Source organism: Squalius cephalus (assembly GCF_949319135.1).
Source record: "Squalius cephalus genome assembly, chromosome: 3".
NCBI lineage: Eukaryota > Metazoa > Chordata > Actinopteri > Cypriniformes > Leuciscidae > Squalius > Squalius cephalus.
The window spans coordinates 22,644,477-22,660,744 of record NC_137124.1 but is presented as its reverse complement, the minus strand read 5'-3'; the positions used below and the strand labels follow the sequence as shown (position 1 = coordinate 22,660,744).

The window sequence follows — 16,268 nt, the reverse complement described above, 5'->3', positions numbered from 1 at the left end:
TTATATAAAAAGAAATAAAATAAAATGTTATAATAAAAACTGTATAGCCTATTCTAAGCCTATAGGCTGAAGGCTATATCTTTACTAATTTTGATTTACCAGCTTTTCTACTGGTCACTATGTGAACAGTTAATATATATCGAAATATTAGTGACATCTAGCGGCAGAAAGTGGTCTTTATTTTTGTTTTTTTCGTTTTTTATTTGTAAAGTCTCCACAAAGTTTTTCTTCATATGCGTAAAACATGGTGCTGCAGCTGCCTGCTAACTGCTGAAAATGTTCGCACTTATAGCACTTCTACTTTCAATAATAAGTGTAGGGTAGGTCTATAACTAATACTAAGTAAATATAGGGCATATGGTTCAAAATGTATTTGAATGATTTATTTAATTTTATCATTATGTTTATAATAATTGTTATATGAGAGTTACCAATTTTACGTGAGAAAATAACACAGTTATCTTTGTCTTGCTCCTTAACAAAAAAGGTTATCATAAAGTTTCTGTGGTGACGATTAGTGCATCCAGATTTATAATTTTCAGTTTAAAATCTCTGAAGCTCTGTTTCCTTTTCCGCCACAAGGTGGAGACATACGCTCATTTTGGATGAGTCAGTGAGACGCAAATATCCTGTAATCTGCCATTTATACCCGTGGCCTGTATGATTTGTATTCAACAAAGGGCATCGTTATTTTTAACATCCCAAATCGATTTTAAAATTGGTGTGACTTAAACGCATCAGAGGATAAAAGAGCACTGCGTTTGAGCTGTATTAATAAGAAATCAAAACAAAGAAAAAATCGAAATGTTCAGAAATGAACCAGATCTGACAGCTTATGAATTTTCAACGAGTGTCTACTCAGTATATTTATTTATTTACCGAATATTTTTTGTACGGTCTCTATTGTGTTTTTTGGCCGTGTTTAGGGGGACTCTCTAAGGGGGAGGAAACTGGGTGTTGCCCTTTTTACGTCGTCTGAAACCAAGCAGCAGCAACACACACAGACACGGACGGAGATTGGAGTTCAGTCTGCGCGAGCACTGCGTAACGGCGGCTTCACCGTTAACCGGCTTAAAAAAAATCCTCAAAAACCGACACCATGGGCGTTGAAGGCTGCACGAAATGTATTAAATACATGCTCTTCTTCTTCAATTTCATCTTCTGGGTAAGTGGTTATTCATTCTGTGCGATGTTCCTGTGTCTGGCCTGAGAAACCGCCATTGTTTTGTTTAATTATTATTATTATTATTAAGAGGACTGTTTATCCTTCATGTTTTCCGTTATGAATAGGAATTTAATCCGCAGACTTGCGCCGCTAATTTGAGTAACTTCAGGTAGGCTGTGACTAATTCGATGAACATGAATTTGTGTAAATACATATGTTTTATGTAGAAGACACAGCATTGTAGAACCGCTAAGACAAAATGATAAAGTCAGTTCGCTGTAAAAAGCTATTCTAATAGGAGCTCTTTTTTCGACCTCAGAGCGAAATAACGGACATGGGGCGGAGGAGTCCAACAACAAGACTTCATCACAGCTGTCGTCTATTAAAACTCCCCACAAAGACTTGTCTTATGTTTATTATGCCTGTCAAACTTGTTTTTAATTTCACAAAACTACGCTACTAACTAATAGTTTCCAATTCACACTTGGCGACACATTGAAGGAATAAAATAGCGCAGTAATAAATTGGCGTTGTCTGGTCCCTCCCACTCGCTGTAGTTTGGAAAAGAACCTGGGAAAGTGAATGACACTAAAATATTCCCCCAGCCAGATTCTGTTGAAAGTTGTTGCTCATCGTGCAGATGTGTGATAGTCACATTAGTCATTGCCTGTGTCTTCATTAATTTCTGATATATTTTTTTTTTACTCGTTTCCTCTTAGGAACTTACTCTTACCAATCAGTCTAAATGGAAATCATTCACACATGTGTAGGCCTACACGTATGTCTCATCTACAGCTCTTTAAGTTGTTAGTCAAGCATTCACATTGTCCTTTCAAAATGGCTGGTAGTTTAATCAGGTCTCAATTTACATTTTACATTTAGTCTCTTGGTTGGTTAGCCTAATTCTAAGCCAAAAAAATAAGAACATTGTGTAACTGCATTAATGATTACGTAAGAAAGTAGGTTTATACGTGCTAAAACTACATTTTTCAATTTTTCTTCCCAGAAAGTGGCTTCATGAACAATACAACAGGAATTCAATACAGTTGCAGTGTTTAGGCCCGTTCACACCAAGGACGATGACTATAACTATAACTATAAAGTTGCTTGTAATAATTGTTCTAGTTCAATTCTATATTCTATAACAATAACAACACAGAGGAACGATACTGTTTAAATCGATTTCAGAACGATTTTCCCCCCCAGCCGATTAATGATGAAAACATTGAGAGCCAATCAGAATCCACCTACCTTTAAAGAGCTTGAACATTTAAAGCGGCATACTCAAAACTGCAGTGCACACTTGGGATAAAGAAAATGTTATTGTCAGTTGGTGTGGATGCAAATATTGTTATCGTTATAGTTATCTTTAAGGTTATTGCTCTTGGCATGAATGGGCCTTTAGTCACATTGAGAAACTAATCTTGCAGCCACTGAGATGAAACAAGAAACCAACATCAACCATAAAACAGAAGCATATTTTCCTGCTGGTTAATGGGTTTAACACCCACACTAATTTCTTTACGGGCCCAACAGGTGGAGAGACCACTCATGTGTGAATGCACATTTCAAAACAACATAATGGCTTCTTACTAATGAAGAATTTTGCTTTGAGAACTGAGCCATAGGGACGGTGTTGGAAAAATACCTATAAAGAAGGTGTTAGATCTAAGAGTCCATTGCCAAACCCATACAGGACAAGTTTGACAGTAAGTTGTGGTTAATGCAGAATGGGTGTGGGGGTTTGACAGAATGTCTGGGCCTTCTTCTTCTGTGCCTCATGCTTTGACATGCCAAGCATTCTACAATCACCTCACACTGGGTCATCATGGGTCAAAAATAGAAGCCGCACCAGAGGGGAGAGGTTTGAAGGGGGCTCTATTTCTAAGACCCTTACACAGGTTGATAATAGTGTGTGAGAGATATAGGGAGAAGTGTGCGTGGGAGGGCAGATGAAAATTCGTCATGTTGCAGGAAATATTAAGCAACATGATGGTGTAAACTGTTTTTTTCGTTTACTCAACCCAGGGCATTGGCTTCTATTTGTGTTCTCTTGACAACCCACTTATAAAAGGTGACAATTTGTTCATGGCTGACTTCCTGTGCTATAGCTTTATGTATGAAGGCCGTTGTTTATGGAAGGCATTTTCTGCCAATTTTAAATAAATCAATTAAATGAGAAAAATGGAAACTAAAACCAGATGCATCATCCCTGTCAAATTGAAAAATAAAATGCAATTGGTGATTTGACATTTCATTTTCACTACAATCTGGAAGCAAGACTCCCAAAAGGCAAACGTGAAAAAGATACTGCTAATACATTTTTTACAAAGCTTTTTATTAATGCTCATGCAATAATAGTGACACAATTCAAATTAAAATGTAAAGTTTAGTTTTTATTTTATTTCCTCTTTTATTTCACAGTTATCGTTTTCATTTTCAAAGTCAGCCTGTATGCAAATTCTATGTTAATGAGTGGGCGGGGCTTATTCAAGTAACGGAGAGTGTCTGAAAGTGAATGAGTGAGTGCGGAGTGCGTACAAGTTATTGAAACTACAATGTCGTGATCATATTGTCTTCGAGATGAGTCATGATAGCCAAAGCTGTAAGTCAGCCTTTGGAACAACAAGATCAGAACACCACAAACCAGACTGTCCAAGCGTCAAACCTAGCCCCTCAGTCTGGCTTCTTCGGTTGCCAGAGAAACTGTTCAGCGTAAGTAGGCCATGTCACTAAGTTCACAAGGATTGTCCTCCATTATACTTTCCCTCAGGGTCACACTTCCTTCCCTATCAGGAAGGTATTTCTCAAAATATTGATGTTTGCTCTGCATAAATGCAGTAAAACACTTAAAGTAATAGAAAAACACTGAGAACGGGAGGGAAGACATTCATGTAGATAAAGTCTTGTGTTCTGTTGTTCCACCGAAAGACACTAGTTGGAACTCTTAAAGGTGAACTATGCAGGTTTTTTTAGCTTAATTTACCTTAACTGAACAGCTTCGGAGTCATTGGAATGGTTATATGACTTTTTTCAGGTTGAATGGTGGTCGTCTCGCACCCCCCGAGCCCCTGAGAGCGGAAAAACCACCCTTTCAATTTTGGGCCGGCGGGCTGCCAGCCTCAGCGTCAGGAAGTATCGCGTGATATCAGGTCTCGCGATGTAACGAATTGCATTACGGCACTGCACACATACACTATCTAAACATTTATATACTAGCCTTCTGTGTATCATACACCTCAGTGGACATGGCTCTGTGTGTTCGCCGGCTTCTTTGAAAACAAATGCACATGACCAGCGGGAGGAGATGGGAGGGGGGCGAGTCGCCGACGAGTTTTGACGACAGTGTTGTCAAATATCTATTCCGAAGCTGTAGGAGGAGCTCTATAGAGAAACCCGCGGGCAAAAAGCGAATTGCCAAAACTGCATAGCGCTGCTTTAAATAGTATTTTATGTAATCGAGCTTACACCAGCAAAACCTCATAAACCTAGTAGGACACCAGTAGGTTTTTTGTATACGTGTCTGGTGTGTGGCTGGGCAAAAAGGTTGTCCAATAGCAAGACGAGTTTCAATCAGTCCCCTCCAGCAACCCGTCATTCACATGAAACGGTTTTAGGAGTTGTTAACAAATAACAAATTCCTGGTGGACAAAATGAAATCTGCTTCTTTTTTTTCTCATTTGAGAAGCTGTTTCACTTAGATAAATGTCACAACAGGGAAGACGATCACAATTTTCAGTTCATGCCAACTTAGTATTGGCTATTTGCACCCTGCTAAATAGTTTTTTTGCACTTTTAGCAACAGATTAAACCTCAAGCATTTTTTGACTCACAATTCTGCAATGATTGAGTAGTCACTGTCAATGCTTTTTCTGTGTAAACAGGCCATTTGATGTTTGAAAATTCACAATAAAATGACAAAACAAAAATTGTAATTCAATCAATAAAAGTTTTTATGAGCATACTCAGCTTTTATTTGAAAGCATTGTAGCATGGATTGCAATATTATTGCCTGTAATAGCTTGTAATAGGGCCAAATATCCTGTATGACAAATAGATTATTATTAAATTAATCCTTGTGTTTGGCTCTACAAAATGAATGGCATTTCCTGCCTTTTTCTACATAAATTCAGTTAAAGTATGGAAACTGAGAAGGGAGGATGCCCCCAGATCGCCCCACAAGAATAATGGCTTATCCTGGTTATAACTCCCCCTGACACCTCTGGTCAACTGGAAACTCCTGTGTTTAGGGGAATCTCTGTTTACTGAGATATTCCCAAACTCCTTATGAGTGAATGTAATGTGGAATCCACCGAGAACGGGTTGCTTGAAGTGACAGAGCTTCTCCATGAACATCACTTTAAAACCTCTCCCTTTGGCTGGCCTCTGTTTACTCAGTTGCTAAGCAGCGGGGCTGCCTGAGCTCTGGAATGGGCCTATCTGGCCTTTGGAGGGAGACTGAGAAAGACAGAAAGAGAAATGGAAAGAACTTTTCTTCTCTGTGTTTAGCCGCAGAGAGAATTTCTTATTCAGAATTTGTTTATTATTCAGCATGCTAGTCTGCAAATTTAGGCAAATAATATCCAAGAAAACCATTTGTATTAGATAAAACATATGTTTGAACAAATTACATTTTGAATTCGATTTTAATTTTATATTTTCAGTATTTTAATTTTAGTAATCTCGTCGTGCCTTTGTCATTTGTGTTAGTTTTTTATTTCTTATTTCTATTTAGCTTTAATTTATGTTAGTTTTAGTCATTTTAGTATTTCGATTTCAACAAGTTATTTCAGTTAGTTCCCAAGGCAACATTTAAAATTTAAGTTTTTATCTACTATTTATATTTATTTTAGATTTATTTCAATTAATGAAAAATGTTTTCATCGTTTTAGTTTCAGTTCACAATACCAACAATGGTTATAAATGCTCAATTTATTTAGTAGAGGAGAGGCTGTGGTTTCTTTTTTACATCAACAGGTGTGAAAACCAGTAATGGTGGGAAAAAAACATTAAGAGAGAAGAGAAAGTTCCCAGTGTTTCCCTTGTGATACTTAGTGTGTAAGAACCTCACCAACAAATGCTTTTTGGTTTGACCTTAAGCAAATAACTGTGGCAATGCAGCTGTTCGCATATGTAGAGCTGGTGCGAGAGTTGGATTCTTGATTGGAAAGGGGTAGCAGAACGAGAGAAAGGAAGGGAAGGAAGTACACATCTATTGTTTTCACAGCCAGAGCTGCGCATTCTGCCCATCCCAGCATTCCTACTAATGGTCTTTGCTCTGTCTCACATTCCCGTTACTCTCCCCTGTGCGGTGTTGCCGGATCACCTTGCTTCTAACGGCACCCACCATGTTCTTGGCGGTCTCCAGTGCTCTTGATCTGCACTCTGCATTCCTCCACAGAGCCTACGCATTCCTGACGAGATCCAGCTGTTCTCACAGGGCCCAGCTCTTGTCGGATTTGACACTGATTTCGCTGTAAATAAAGTCGTATAAACAAAGCCAAATAAACCACTGCTGCAGTCGCCCCTCCCCCGCCTTAACTTACCGCTTCTTACCCGCTTGCGCATACAATACCACACATTGTAGCGCTACTTTAAATGGTCTTCTCGACTGCCTACGCCCTCTTTGCTTTTCCCCCATTTTCTATCTCTCCCTCCCCCTTGCCACAAGAGTCTCTCTTGTGAATATGCCATGTGTTTATGGGCCTCACTCAACTGAATGCTCATCACTGTGAGCCATGTAAAGAAAAAGCGGGTTGAATCATACTGCTGTGGCGTACAGTGATGTTTTGATATTCTTAACCCTCTGCACTGTGGGCCTCTAGATGGGGTCTGTAACAAGATCCCTCCCTCCCCCTGCCTCAGAGAATGTGTCTCTCTTTCTCTTTGTTGAATGGAAAATAGGCAGACTACAAGAGATAGATCCAAGGAGACTGACAAAATGCATCCACACACCACCTTGAGTGTTGAGATGAAAAAGAATGTTGAGATGAAGATCTAAATATGTAAATGCTTAAAGATTAAAAAAAAAAGACATGTATAAAGTTCACAAAAAGTCTTGCTGGTTTCTTTTGTGCATTTAATAACAATGACAAAAAGTGTTAAAGTTGCATAATTTCTCTCCCTTAGCTGGCTGGTTGTGTAATCTTGGGGGTTTCACTCTGGCTTCGTCATGACGCTAAAACAAGCAATCTTCTGGACCTGAGGTTTGAGGGCGCAGAACCACCCAGCACCTTCTACGTCAGTAAGTGCATCACTTTTTCTCTTTATTTCCCTCTTTACTCATTTAGTCTGTTTTTTTTCCATCTCTCATTCCTCAGTCTCTCAACCCATCCATAAATCGCATCGCACAAAGTCTTGAGTCTTGAGTGGTGTACACAATTTCTAATAAGTAGGGATGCACCGAAATGAAAATTCTGGGCGAAACCGAAAATGACTTTTTTTCTAAATAATTATTAATTTCTCATTTAAATTGTTTTTGTATAATTGTATTATTATTAGACTTTAATTCAATAATTTTACTGAATCTGAATTTTAAAAATACAAGCCAATAAAATAAAATAACCACACTTTTATTTAAAGGAACACCAAAATTGGACAGAGAATATATTAAAATAATATTAAATATCAATATATTATTCTTCATTCAGTTTTGTGCAACATTATCAGATTTAATTAGGGCTGCACCCTACTAAAGATTTTTCTAGTCAACTAGTAGTCGTTCATTTAAGCCATTTGTCGACTAATAGCAGAATTGCCATAGGAACTCACATCATCGTTGAGGGAGGATAATGACCTACAATGGCAACATTTTTCACAATCACGACAGAAAATTTAAATAATGCCCTAAAGTCACTAGCAGAAAGGCAGCACAATGTAAACAAGCCAGACTAGAACTCAACACAGTGTGACGGCAGCTTCACATTCGCTCAATTCAGTAGAAAAATGGCTCCTCTTCATAACATAAGGATCACGTCCAACAAATGTTGTGATTTTCTGTTTACCTTTCTAAACCAGCACAGTATGGGCGTTTCTCCATCTTGTCTATTCTGCTTTTCACTTCCTGTCCTCCATCTGAATTTCACACATCCTCAGAATCATGTGTTTGCAAACAATCTTATTTCTCATGTATGTGAAGCAAGTAGCTAATTACTAAGCAACCACTGAATGGAATAACACAAAATAAGCTCAGAATATCAGCTTTTTAATGCATATAACTATTTTGATCAATCATATTTTTCAAAACTACTGCCTTGATCAACACAAAATAGGTGTCATTTGAAAGCTTAGAGCCTGAACTTTACAATGAATGTAGATTTACAATTTGATTAACTCCTTAGTAGTGCTGAGTTATTTGCTGATAAAAAAAAAAGTTTTCATAATTTATGAAATACTTTTTTGTACTATGTACTGTAATATGTCAAAAACATCATACATCTCAGATAGTCATGTGTCATATGTCAATTGAAAGGGCTCACAGTAGAATAAAACAAGCATAATTGTTTTGGGCTTTGACTAAACTTAAGCAAGTTTTTGTATGTGAAGCCCCGCAAGACCCATATGTAAATAATATACAGATGTGGCATTTATGTCACGTTTTCGCTTGTAACTTCATGATACATGCTCCAATCATAATATCATTACTTACAACAGATTCTCACGCTTAAAATGAGTGTAAAATAAACATAAACCATTGCTTCGATCATGAGTTCTCTTACGAGAGTCCTCTCGTACTGCGTTTTTATCAAAACGCTTCGGGAAAAGTCTCTTTTCACGAAATACTGAAGCAAAAAATTATCCTTAATTTTCATACATGTAAAGCGCGTTGCAGCAGTAGTCAGCTGTGGCGAGACGGCTTGCTCGCTCATTGGCTGCTCTGCGGCAACTGCATAAGCCTATCGAGCGAGGCCTGAGATGACGTCAGGCCAATGAGGGCGCTTCGCGCCCTCCTTGCCATTTCCCGCCGAGACGGGTGTGGCTAACCTCTATAAAAGGAGCTCGAAAAGGCTGATTCACTTGATTTTCATCTCTTCAGCGAAGCGCACGCATCGCTGGATCACGAGGAAGCAAGCGTCGTCTGAGGCAAGCACTTCAGCGGGACGAGCCACTTGAAGCCGCTGGCCAACGCCGCCTTCTACTGCCGTACCTGCTGCGCTTTCCGACGCATATCCTTTCATTACCTTCTACTGTTCTTGTGTGTGTGTGTGTGTGTGTTCGCCTTGCGACACTCACCCCCTAAAAGAGCTGCGTCTTTTTAAAGATGCCTTCATGCGGCTCGTGCCGAGCCCCACTCACCGAGGGAGACCACCATGTCGTCTGCGTCTCCTGTCTGGGTGAGGACCATGCAGCGCTCGCGCTCGCTGACGGCGGCTGCCCTCACTGCGAGCTTTTGCCGATGGTGACTCTGCGGACTCGCCTGGCATTCTTCTCAGAGCCTGCATTCCCCGCCGCGCTGCCGCGCCGTAAGAAGCGCCGCTCGCAGCGGGTCCCGGAACCCGCTCCAGCCCGACTAAGCTCGCCGGTTCGCCCGCCTGCTTCACCGGCTTCTCCTGAATCACTTCCTGATGCTCAGCGCCCGCAGTCTGCCGCCGCTTCATCAGAGGAAGTCGGTTCCGAGGCCGCGTCGGGGGAAAAGGATTCCTGCTCTCTGCTAGCTTCAGGCAGCGAGGACTGGGCGAGCTCGGAGGATCTCGCGCCTGCTGCCCGCAAGCCCACTACGAGAGCCAACATCGAGAGAGAGCTCATGCGAGTACTCGCGCTGGCCGCGGCGAGCCTCGGCCTCGAGTGGTCTGCACCGGAGCTCCCCTCTCGCACCCGGCTGGATGGTAGCTTCCTCCCTGGTGAGCGCACTTCTCCGGATTCAAAGCCCGCTCCTTTTCTTCCTGAGCTGCATGAAGAAGTTGCGAAGGCCTGGAACGCGCCCTTCTCTGCGCGAACGCGCTCGTCTGTGTCACCAGCATTTTCCTCCCTGGATAATGCGAAAGACCGAGGCTACCTTTCACTTCCGCCGGTGGAACAGGCGATAGCAACCCACCTTTGCCCGCCCTCTGCTGGACGGCGGACTAAACCGGTGTTGCCTTCAAAAGCCTGCCGCATGACGTCCACGCTGCTCGCGCGAATTTTCTCCGCCGCTGGGCAGGCCGCGTCAGCGCTGCACACCATGGCTACACTACAGATATTTCAGGGTGATCTCCTCCGTAAGTTGGACGAGATGGGACCTGAGGCTATCTGCATCGCGGATTTGAGGAGCGCTTCAGATCTAACACTCCGCGCTACCAAGTCTGCTGCACAAGCCATGGGAAAGTGTATGGCTTCCGCCACTGTTGCTGAGAGGCATCTATGGCTGACGCTCACGGAGATGGCTGATTCCGAGCGCAACGCGTTTCTCGACGCCCCGCTGTCTTCCGCTGGCCTTTTCGGTTCTTCTCTCTCCGAGTTCGTGGAGAGATTTACTGAAGCCCAGAAAGCGTCTCAAGCCTTCAAGCACTTCCTCCCGAAGCGCTCCGGTTCTGCAGCGAGTCGTGGAAAACAGACTCAGCGGAGCTCTCAGCCTCAGCCCCCGCCTTCGGCCGCATCCTCACAGCAGCGACAGCAGCGCAGCTCCAGGCCCCGCTCTCACTCTAACAGCCAACGCCCCGCTCCGCGCGGGCCGCGATCGAGGATTGTGGTGAAGCCGGAAGCCCCGAAGAAGTCCTAGCACGCCTAGGAAAGCGCAGGTGTGTGAGTCCCGCTGCGGCCGGTCTCTCACCCAAGCGCGCCGCTGTTTCAGTCCCAAGACTTGCGACTGTTCCAGCGTTTTCTGCAAGATGCAAGCCCGCTCAGCCGCCCGCTTGCCTGCACACAAAAGCCGTTTTTACGGCTACCCAGATATATCCCGAAAAGAGTGTATTTTCTGGTGTCCCGGCCACGGCCGATGGTGCTATAAGTGTAGTGTCGATGCCCACTCCTCAGTGCCCATCTCTACACACAAGCACAGCCCTACACTTAGGGCTCGCGCACATAAAATCGACTCAGGTCGATTGCGCTTCCAACATAGTGAAAGTGCCCGCACAAACACTATGTCTCACACACCACAGGCTCTCTGTAAAAACGAGACCTGTGCGCGCTCGCTCTGCTCAGTCAGACAGCGCGCCCAAAGCAGTGAATGTGCCCGCTTCCCACCCACATTTACTCGCAAACATGAGTCCCACGGGACCCGCTCAGCCCTCCCTCACTCAGTCAAGCGCTGTAGTAAGGTCGAGGACGAGCGCTCTGCCCGCTGTAATAAGCGCGCCCCCCGCCTCGAATGCCACAGGCATAATGCCTACGTTAGTGCCCCCCGAAGCGCCTCTGTCACACGGCGAACAGAGCGCGCTTCGCATCCAGCCCTTAGCCAGCCATGCAGAAGCATGGGCAGTGCTTCCAGGGGTTTCGGACTGGGTGCTAGGCATTATAAAGAGAGGCTTCTCGCTACAGTTTTGTCGACGCCCTCCCCGCTTCACAGCGCGCGTCCAAACTACGGTGGTTTCAGAAGTAGCACACCTACTTCGCGCCGAAATATCAAAACTGATAAGCAAAGGGGCGATAGAGCGTGTTCCCCGAGCTCAAAGCGAAGGGGGACTATACAGCAGATACTTTCTAGTCCCCAAAAAGGACGGAGGTATCAGACCCATTCTGGATCTAAGACGGCTAAACAGAGTATTAGTGAAACGCAGTTTCAAAATGCTCACGACCAGCAAAATTCTCGCGCATGTTCGCCGAGAAGACTGGTTCATGTCGATAGATCTGAAGGACGCGTATTTTCAAATACAGATAGCGTCACATCACAGGCGATACTTGAGATTCGCCTTCGAGGGTCAGACATACCAGTATACAGTCCTGCCCTTCGGCTTGTCCCTGGCACCTCGTACATTTACGAAATGCATGGACGCAGCGCTCGCTCCCCTCAGACTCAGAGGCATGCGAGTGCTGAACTATTTGGACGACTGGTTGATCCTAGCTCAATCACGATCTCAGCTCGTGGAGCACAGAACCATTTTACTCGATCACCTCGAGAATCTTGGTATCACGGTCAATTGGGCGAAGAGTTCACTGAACCCCAGTCAAACGATTTCGTTTCTGGGTATTGTTCTGGACTCGCAGTCTATGACGGCGCGGCTGTCACCACAGCGCGTGCTGCACATTCAGCGCGCGGCGAAGTTTTTCCGCCGCGGCGTTTTCACCCCGCTCAGGAAGTTTCAAAGGATGCTGGGTCTCATGGCCTCAGCATCATCAGTTCTCCAGCTGGGCTTGCTCCGCATGCGCCCGCTGCAGTTCTGGTTGAAAGCGCGAGTGCCGCGCGGAGCGTGGGTGTCCGGCCGGTTACGCCTCAAGGTCAATCAAAGCTGTGTGACAGCACTGATACCTTGGTTGGCGGAAGGCTGGTACCAATCAGGTGTAAGCCTGGGGACTTCCTCGAGAGTGAGGATGGTGTCGACAGACGCATCCACCTCGGGATGGGGAGCGCTGCTCGAGGGCAGACCGTTCTTCGGCCTGTGGTCGGAACGAGAAAAGCTCCAACACATCAACTGCCTGGAAATGCTGGCAGTGCACAACGCGCTGACGCGTTTTTGTCCCCATATCAAGGACCAACACGTCGTAGTCCGTTCGGACAACACGGCCGTGGTGTCCTATATAAATCGCCAGGGCGGTCTGAAATCCACATCCCTGTACAGGCTGGCGAAACGCCTCCTAATATGGGCTCAGCACAATTTGCGCTCGCTGAGGGCAGTGCACGTGCCTGGGCTCCAGAATGTGGGCCCAGACAGACTGTCCAGGAACAACATTCCCCTGGGCGAATGGTCTCTACACCCACAAACAGTCCGGCTGCTGTGGGAGAGATTCGGCAGAGCGGAGGTCGACCTATTCGCGTCCCGCGAAAACGCTCATTGCCCCGTGTTCTTTTCCAAGAACGACAGCGCGCTGTCCCAGATGTGGCCGCGCTGCCCGCTATACGCTTTCCCCCCCGTCTCCCTCCTGCCACAGGTGTTAGAGCGGGTCAGGGAAACAGAATGCCCAGTGTTGCTTGTAGCACCGTTCTGGAAGAACCAAGCATGGTTTCCAGTCCTGATGCAGCTAGCAGACTTCGCTCCATGGCCAGTGCCATTGAGGAGAGATCTCCTCTCGCAGGCCGGGGGCTCGATTTGGCACCCACACCCGGAGCTGTGGTCCCTTCATGTGTGGGCGCTCAACGGATATCCGTTGACCTCGCAGAGGGAGTAATAAATACCATCACTCAGGCCAGAGCGCCGTCGACTCGGCGGCTTTATGCCTCAAAGTGGTCGGTTTTCTCCGGCTGGTGTACAGCTCGGAGCCTATCACCTCTCGATTGTGAGGTGACGGAGGTTCTCTCTTTCCTACAGGAGCTGTTGGGTAAGGGTAGATCCCCTTCCACGCTCAAAGTTTACGTGGCGGCTATTACAGCGTTCTCCGGATCGACGCTGGGTCAGTCACTAGGAAGGAACGATTTAGTCATCCGCTTCCTCAGGGGAGCTAGGAGGCTGAATCCACCCAGACCTCCTTCAGTTCCTATGTGGGACCTTTCTACAGTCTTGGCGGCCATGAAAGATGCCCCTTTCGAGCCTGTCCAATCTATTAGCCTCAAACATTTGTCTTTCAAAACAGTGTTTTTGATGGCTCTCGCTTCGGTGAAGCGCATAGGCGACCTGCACGCGCTCTCCGTGAGCCCAGCGTGCTTAGAGTTTGGACCTAATGACTCTAAAGTCATACTCAAACCTAAGCATGGCTATGTGCCAAAGTCCCTCAACACGCCGTTTCGGGCTCAGGTTATCTCCCTGTCTGCCCTGCCGGGGTCAAGTGAGGAAGGGGACTCAAGTTTTCTTTGCCCTGTTAGGGCTTTAAGAGCTTACGTGTCCCGCTCCGCTGTCTTCAGACAGACTGAGCAGCTCTTTGTCTCGTTCAGTGGACGTTCCAAGGGAATGGCTGTTTCGAAACAGAGCTTATCCAGATGGATAGTTGACGCCATAGCGCTGGCTTATACTGTCAAGGGCATTCAGTGCCCGTTGGGAGTCAGAGCGCACTCCACGAGGGGCGTTGCCTCCTCGTGGGCTTGGTCCAGCGGGATTTCCTTACAGGATATATGTACGGCGGCAGGCTGGGCCTCGCCCTCTACATTTATCAGGTTTTACAACCTAGAAGTTCCCGCCTTGCAGGCTAAGCTACTATCGGTGTAATCGATTCAGCTGTCTAACTAGAACACTGAAATCGCATGCGCAACGCGCTACCGACTGTCTTAGGGGCAGAATTGTGTAAGACCCACATTTCCCACATTCAGTTCAGGTTCCCCACCCTGTCTATGTGATGTCATATTCGCGTCTGCTGGCGCGACCATATAAGGACGGAGGGAATCCCCCTCTTGTCTCTAGACTCTCTCTGTGAGGTCATGTTTACGTCTGCGGACGTTACAGTTTAGGGAATTAAGGTCCCCCATCCCTTATTCCCGGATTCTTTGTGAGTCTATCTGGTGATTATGCACTGTACATCTGGCTTAGCTTCCAGTGATCGGTGTTTTTATCCCAGCACGCACGGCGTTTTACAAGGGGTTCCCGTAGCGTTTTGATAAAAACGCAGTACGAGAGGACTCTCGTAAGAGAACGTACTCGGTTACTAACGTAACCTCGGTTCTCTCTAGAAGAGGGAACGAGTACTGCGTTCTCTGCCGTGCGTACGGTTCACTCTGGTTCGCTTCGGCTATGAAAATCAAGTGAATCAGCCTTTTCGAGCTCCTTTTATAGAGGTTAGCCACACCCGTCTCGGCGGGAAATGGCAAGGAGGGCGCGAAGCGCCCTCATTGGCCTGACGTCATCTCAGGCCTCGCTCGATAGGCTTATGCAGTTGCCGCAGAGCAGCCAATGAGCGAGCAAGCCGTCTCGCCACAGCTGACTACTGCTGCAACGCGCTTTACATGTATGAAAATTAAGGATAATTTTTTGCTTCAGTATTTCGTGAAAAGAGACTTTTCCCGAAGCGTTTTGATAAAAACGCAGTACTCGTTCCCTCTTCTAGAGAGAACCGAGGTTACGTTAGTAACCGAGTACGTTATTCCTCACGGAGTTACGACACATAAAACTCCACAGGCCCTAACTAAAAACAAATGTAGCTTTCACGTGGTGTTTTTGCTTTTAACTTCATGAAACATGCACAGATCGTAGAAAGTTGATTACTTACAGTTGATGCTCCCGACTGAAATGAGTCCAAAATCAACATAATCCATTGCGTTGATCACAAGATATTCCTTACGGAGGAACAATTTAAAAAATGTCCATTAGGGGGTGTCAAGGGCTAAACAAAAAGGCTACCTTGGTTCCAAATGCTGTAACTTTTGATTACGGTATGCTATCACCACAAAATTTTATCCAGATTCAGCTCACATGTAAGGGAACTTCACCAAAAGAATTGTCCTCCTATCTTATTTCCTTCCTGGGTTATTGCATGTCAAATAAGAAATATATTAAAAATATATATTTTTGTCTTTTATCAGCAGTTTCTCAGCATGAGAATGCCCAAATGTAAAAAAAAAAATTCTACAAATTATAAAAGTTTTCTATCAAACAATACCTACCTTTTGACTCTCCTTGCTGTAGTTTTGGAGTTATGAGACTTTACTTTGTGTATGTCAACTCTAACAATACCATCAGGGCTAAAGGGGTTAATGTTAGAGTGAGCGGCCATGTAAAGTTGCTACTACTTACATGTTTCAAACATAGACTGTATAAAACAATGGACGTAGTGTCCGTGACGTCACCCGTAGGTTTCTGAAGAGCATTTTTGAAGCCCAAAAAGGCGGAGCCGTCCGTCGCCATCTTGGCAAGAGCGTCAACAAGCGTCACCGCGCGTCACTCCCGGATAACCGAAAATGGGCAAAGAGGTGGGACGTGGGTGGAATTGAGGTGCCTGGTTTTAGACAATCTATGGTAATTACAGGCCTATTTCCTACGCATATTTTTGGGGACATGTCAAACAAATACTTCCAATTTAGTCTGTGTTAGTAAATGTTACGCTATTTATGAAATGCAGGCGTAACATTATATGACAACATTTCAGGCTGTTTTATACAGTCTATGGT

General features: G+C 45.0%; 2 protein-coding genes across 2 annotated transcripts in view; both read left to right on the top strand.

The window, feature by feature from the left end:
• The first annotated feature begins 607 nt into the window (after positions 1-607).
• cd81a (CD81 molecule a) overlaps positions 608-16,268 on the top strand; it is a 36,820-nt gene continuing 21,159 nt past the window's right edge. The window contains exons 1-2 of the mRNA XM_079866924.1: positions 608-1,165; positions 7,295-7,409. Of these exons, the coding sequence (XP_079723050.1) occupies positions 1,100-1,165; positions 7,295-7,409 (181 nt within the window). The 5' untranslated portion in view covers positions 608-1,099. The remainder of the gene's footprint in view (positions 1,166-7,294; positions 7,410-16,268) is intronic.
• LOC307156267 (uncharacterized protein) lies at positions 12,064-15,713 on the top strand (the record flags this gene model as incomplete). The annotated part of the gene is made up of 2 exons (XM_079867561.1): positions 12,064-14,772; positions 15,238-15,713. One exon carries the CDS (start codon positions 12,064-12,066, stop codon positions 14,374-14,376), a length of 2,313 nt encoding a protein of 770 aa, XP_079723687.1. The 3' UTR covers positions 14,377-14,772; positions 15,238-15,713.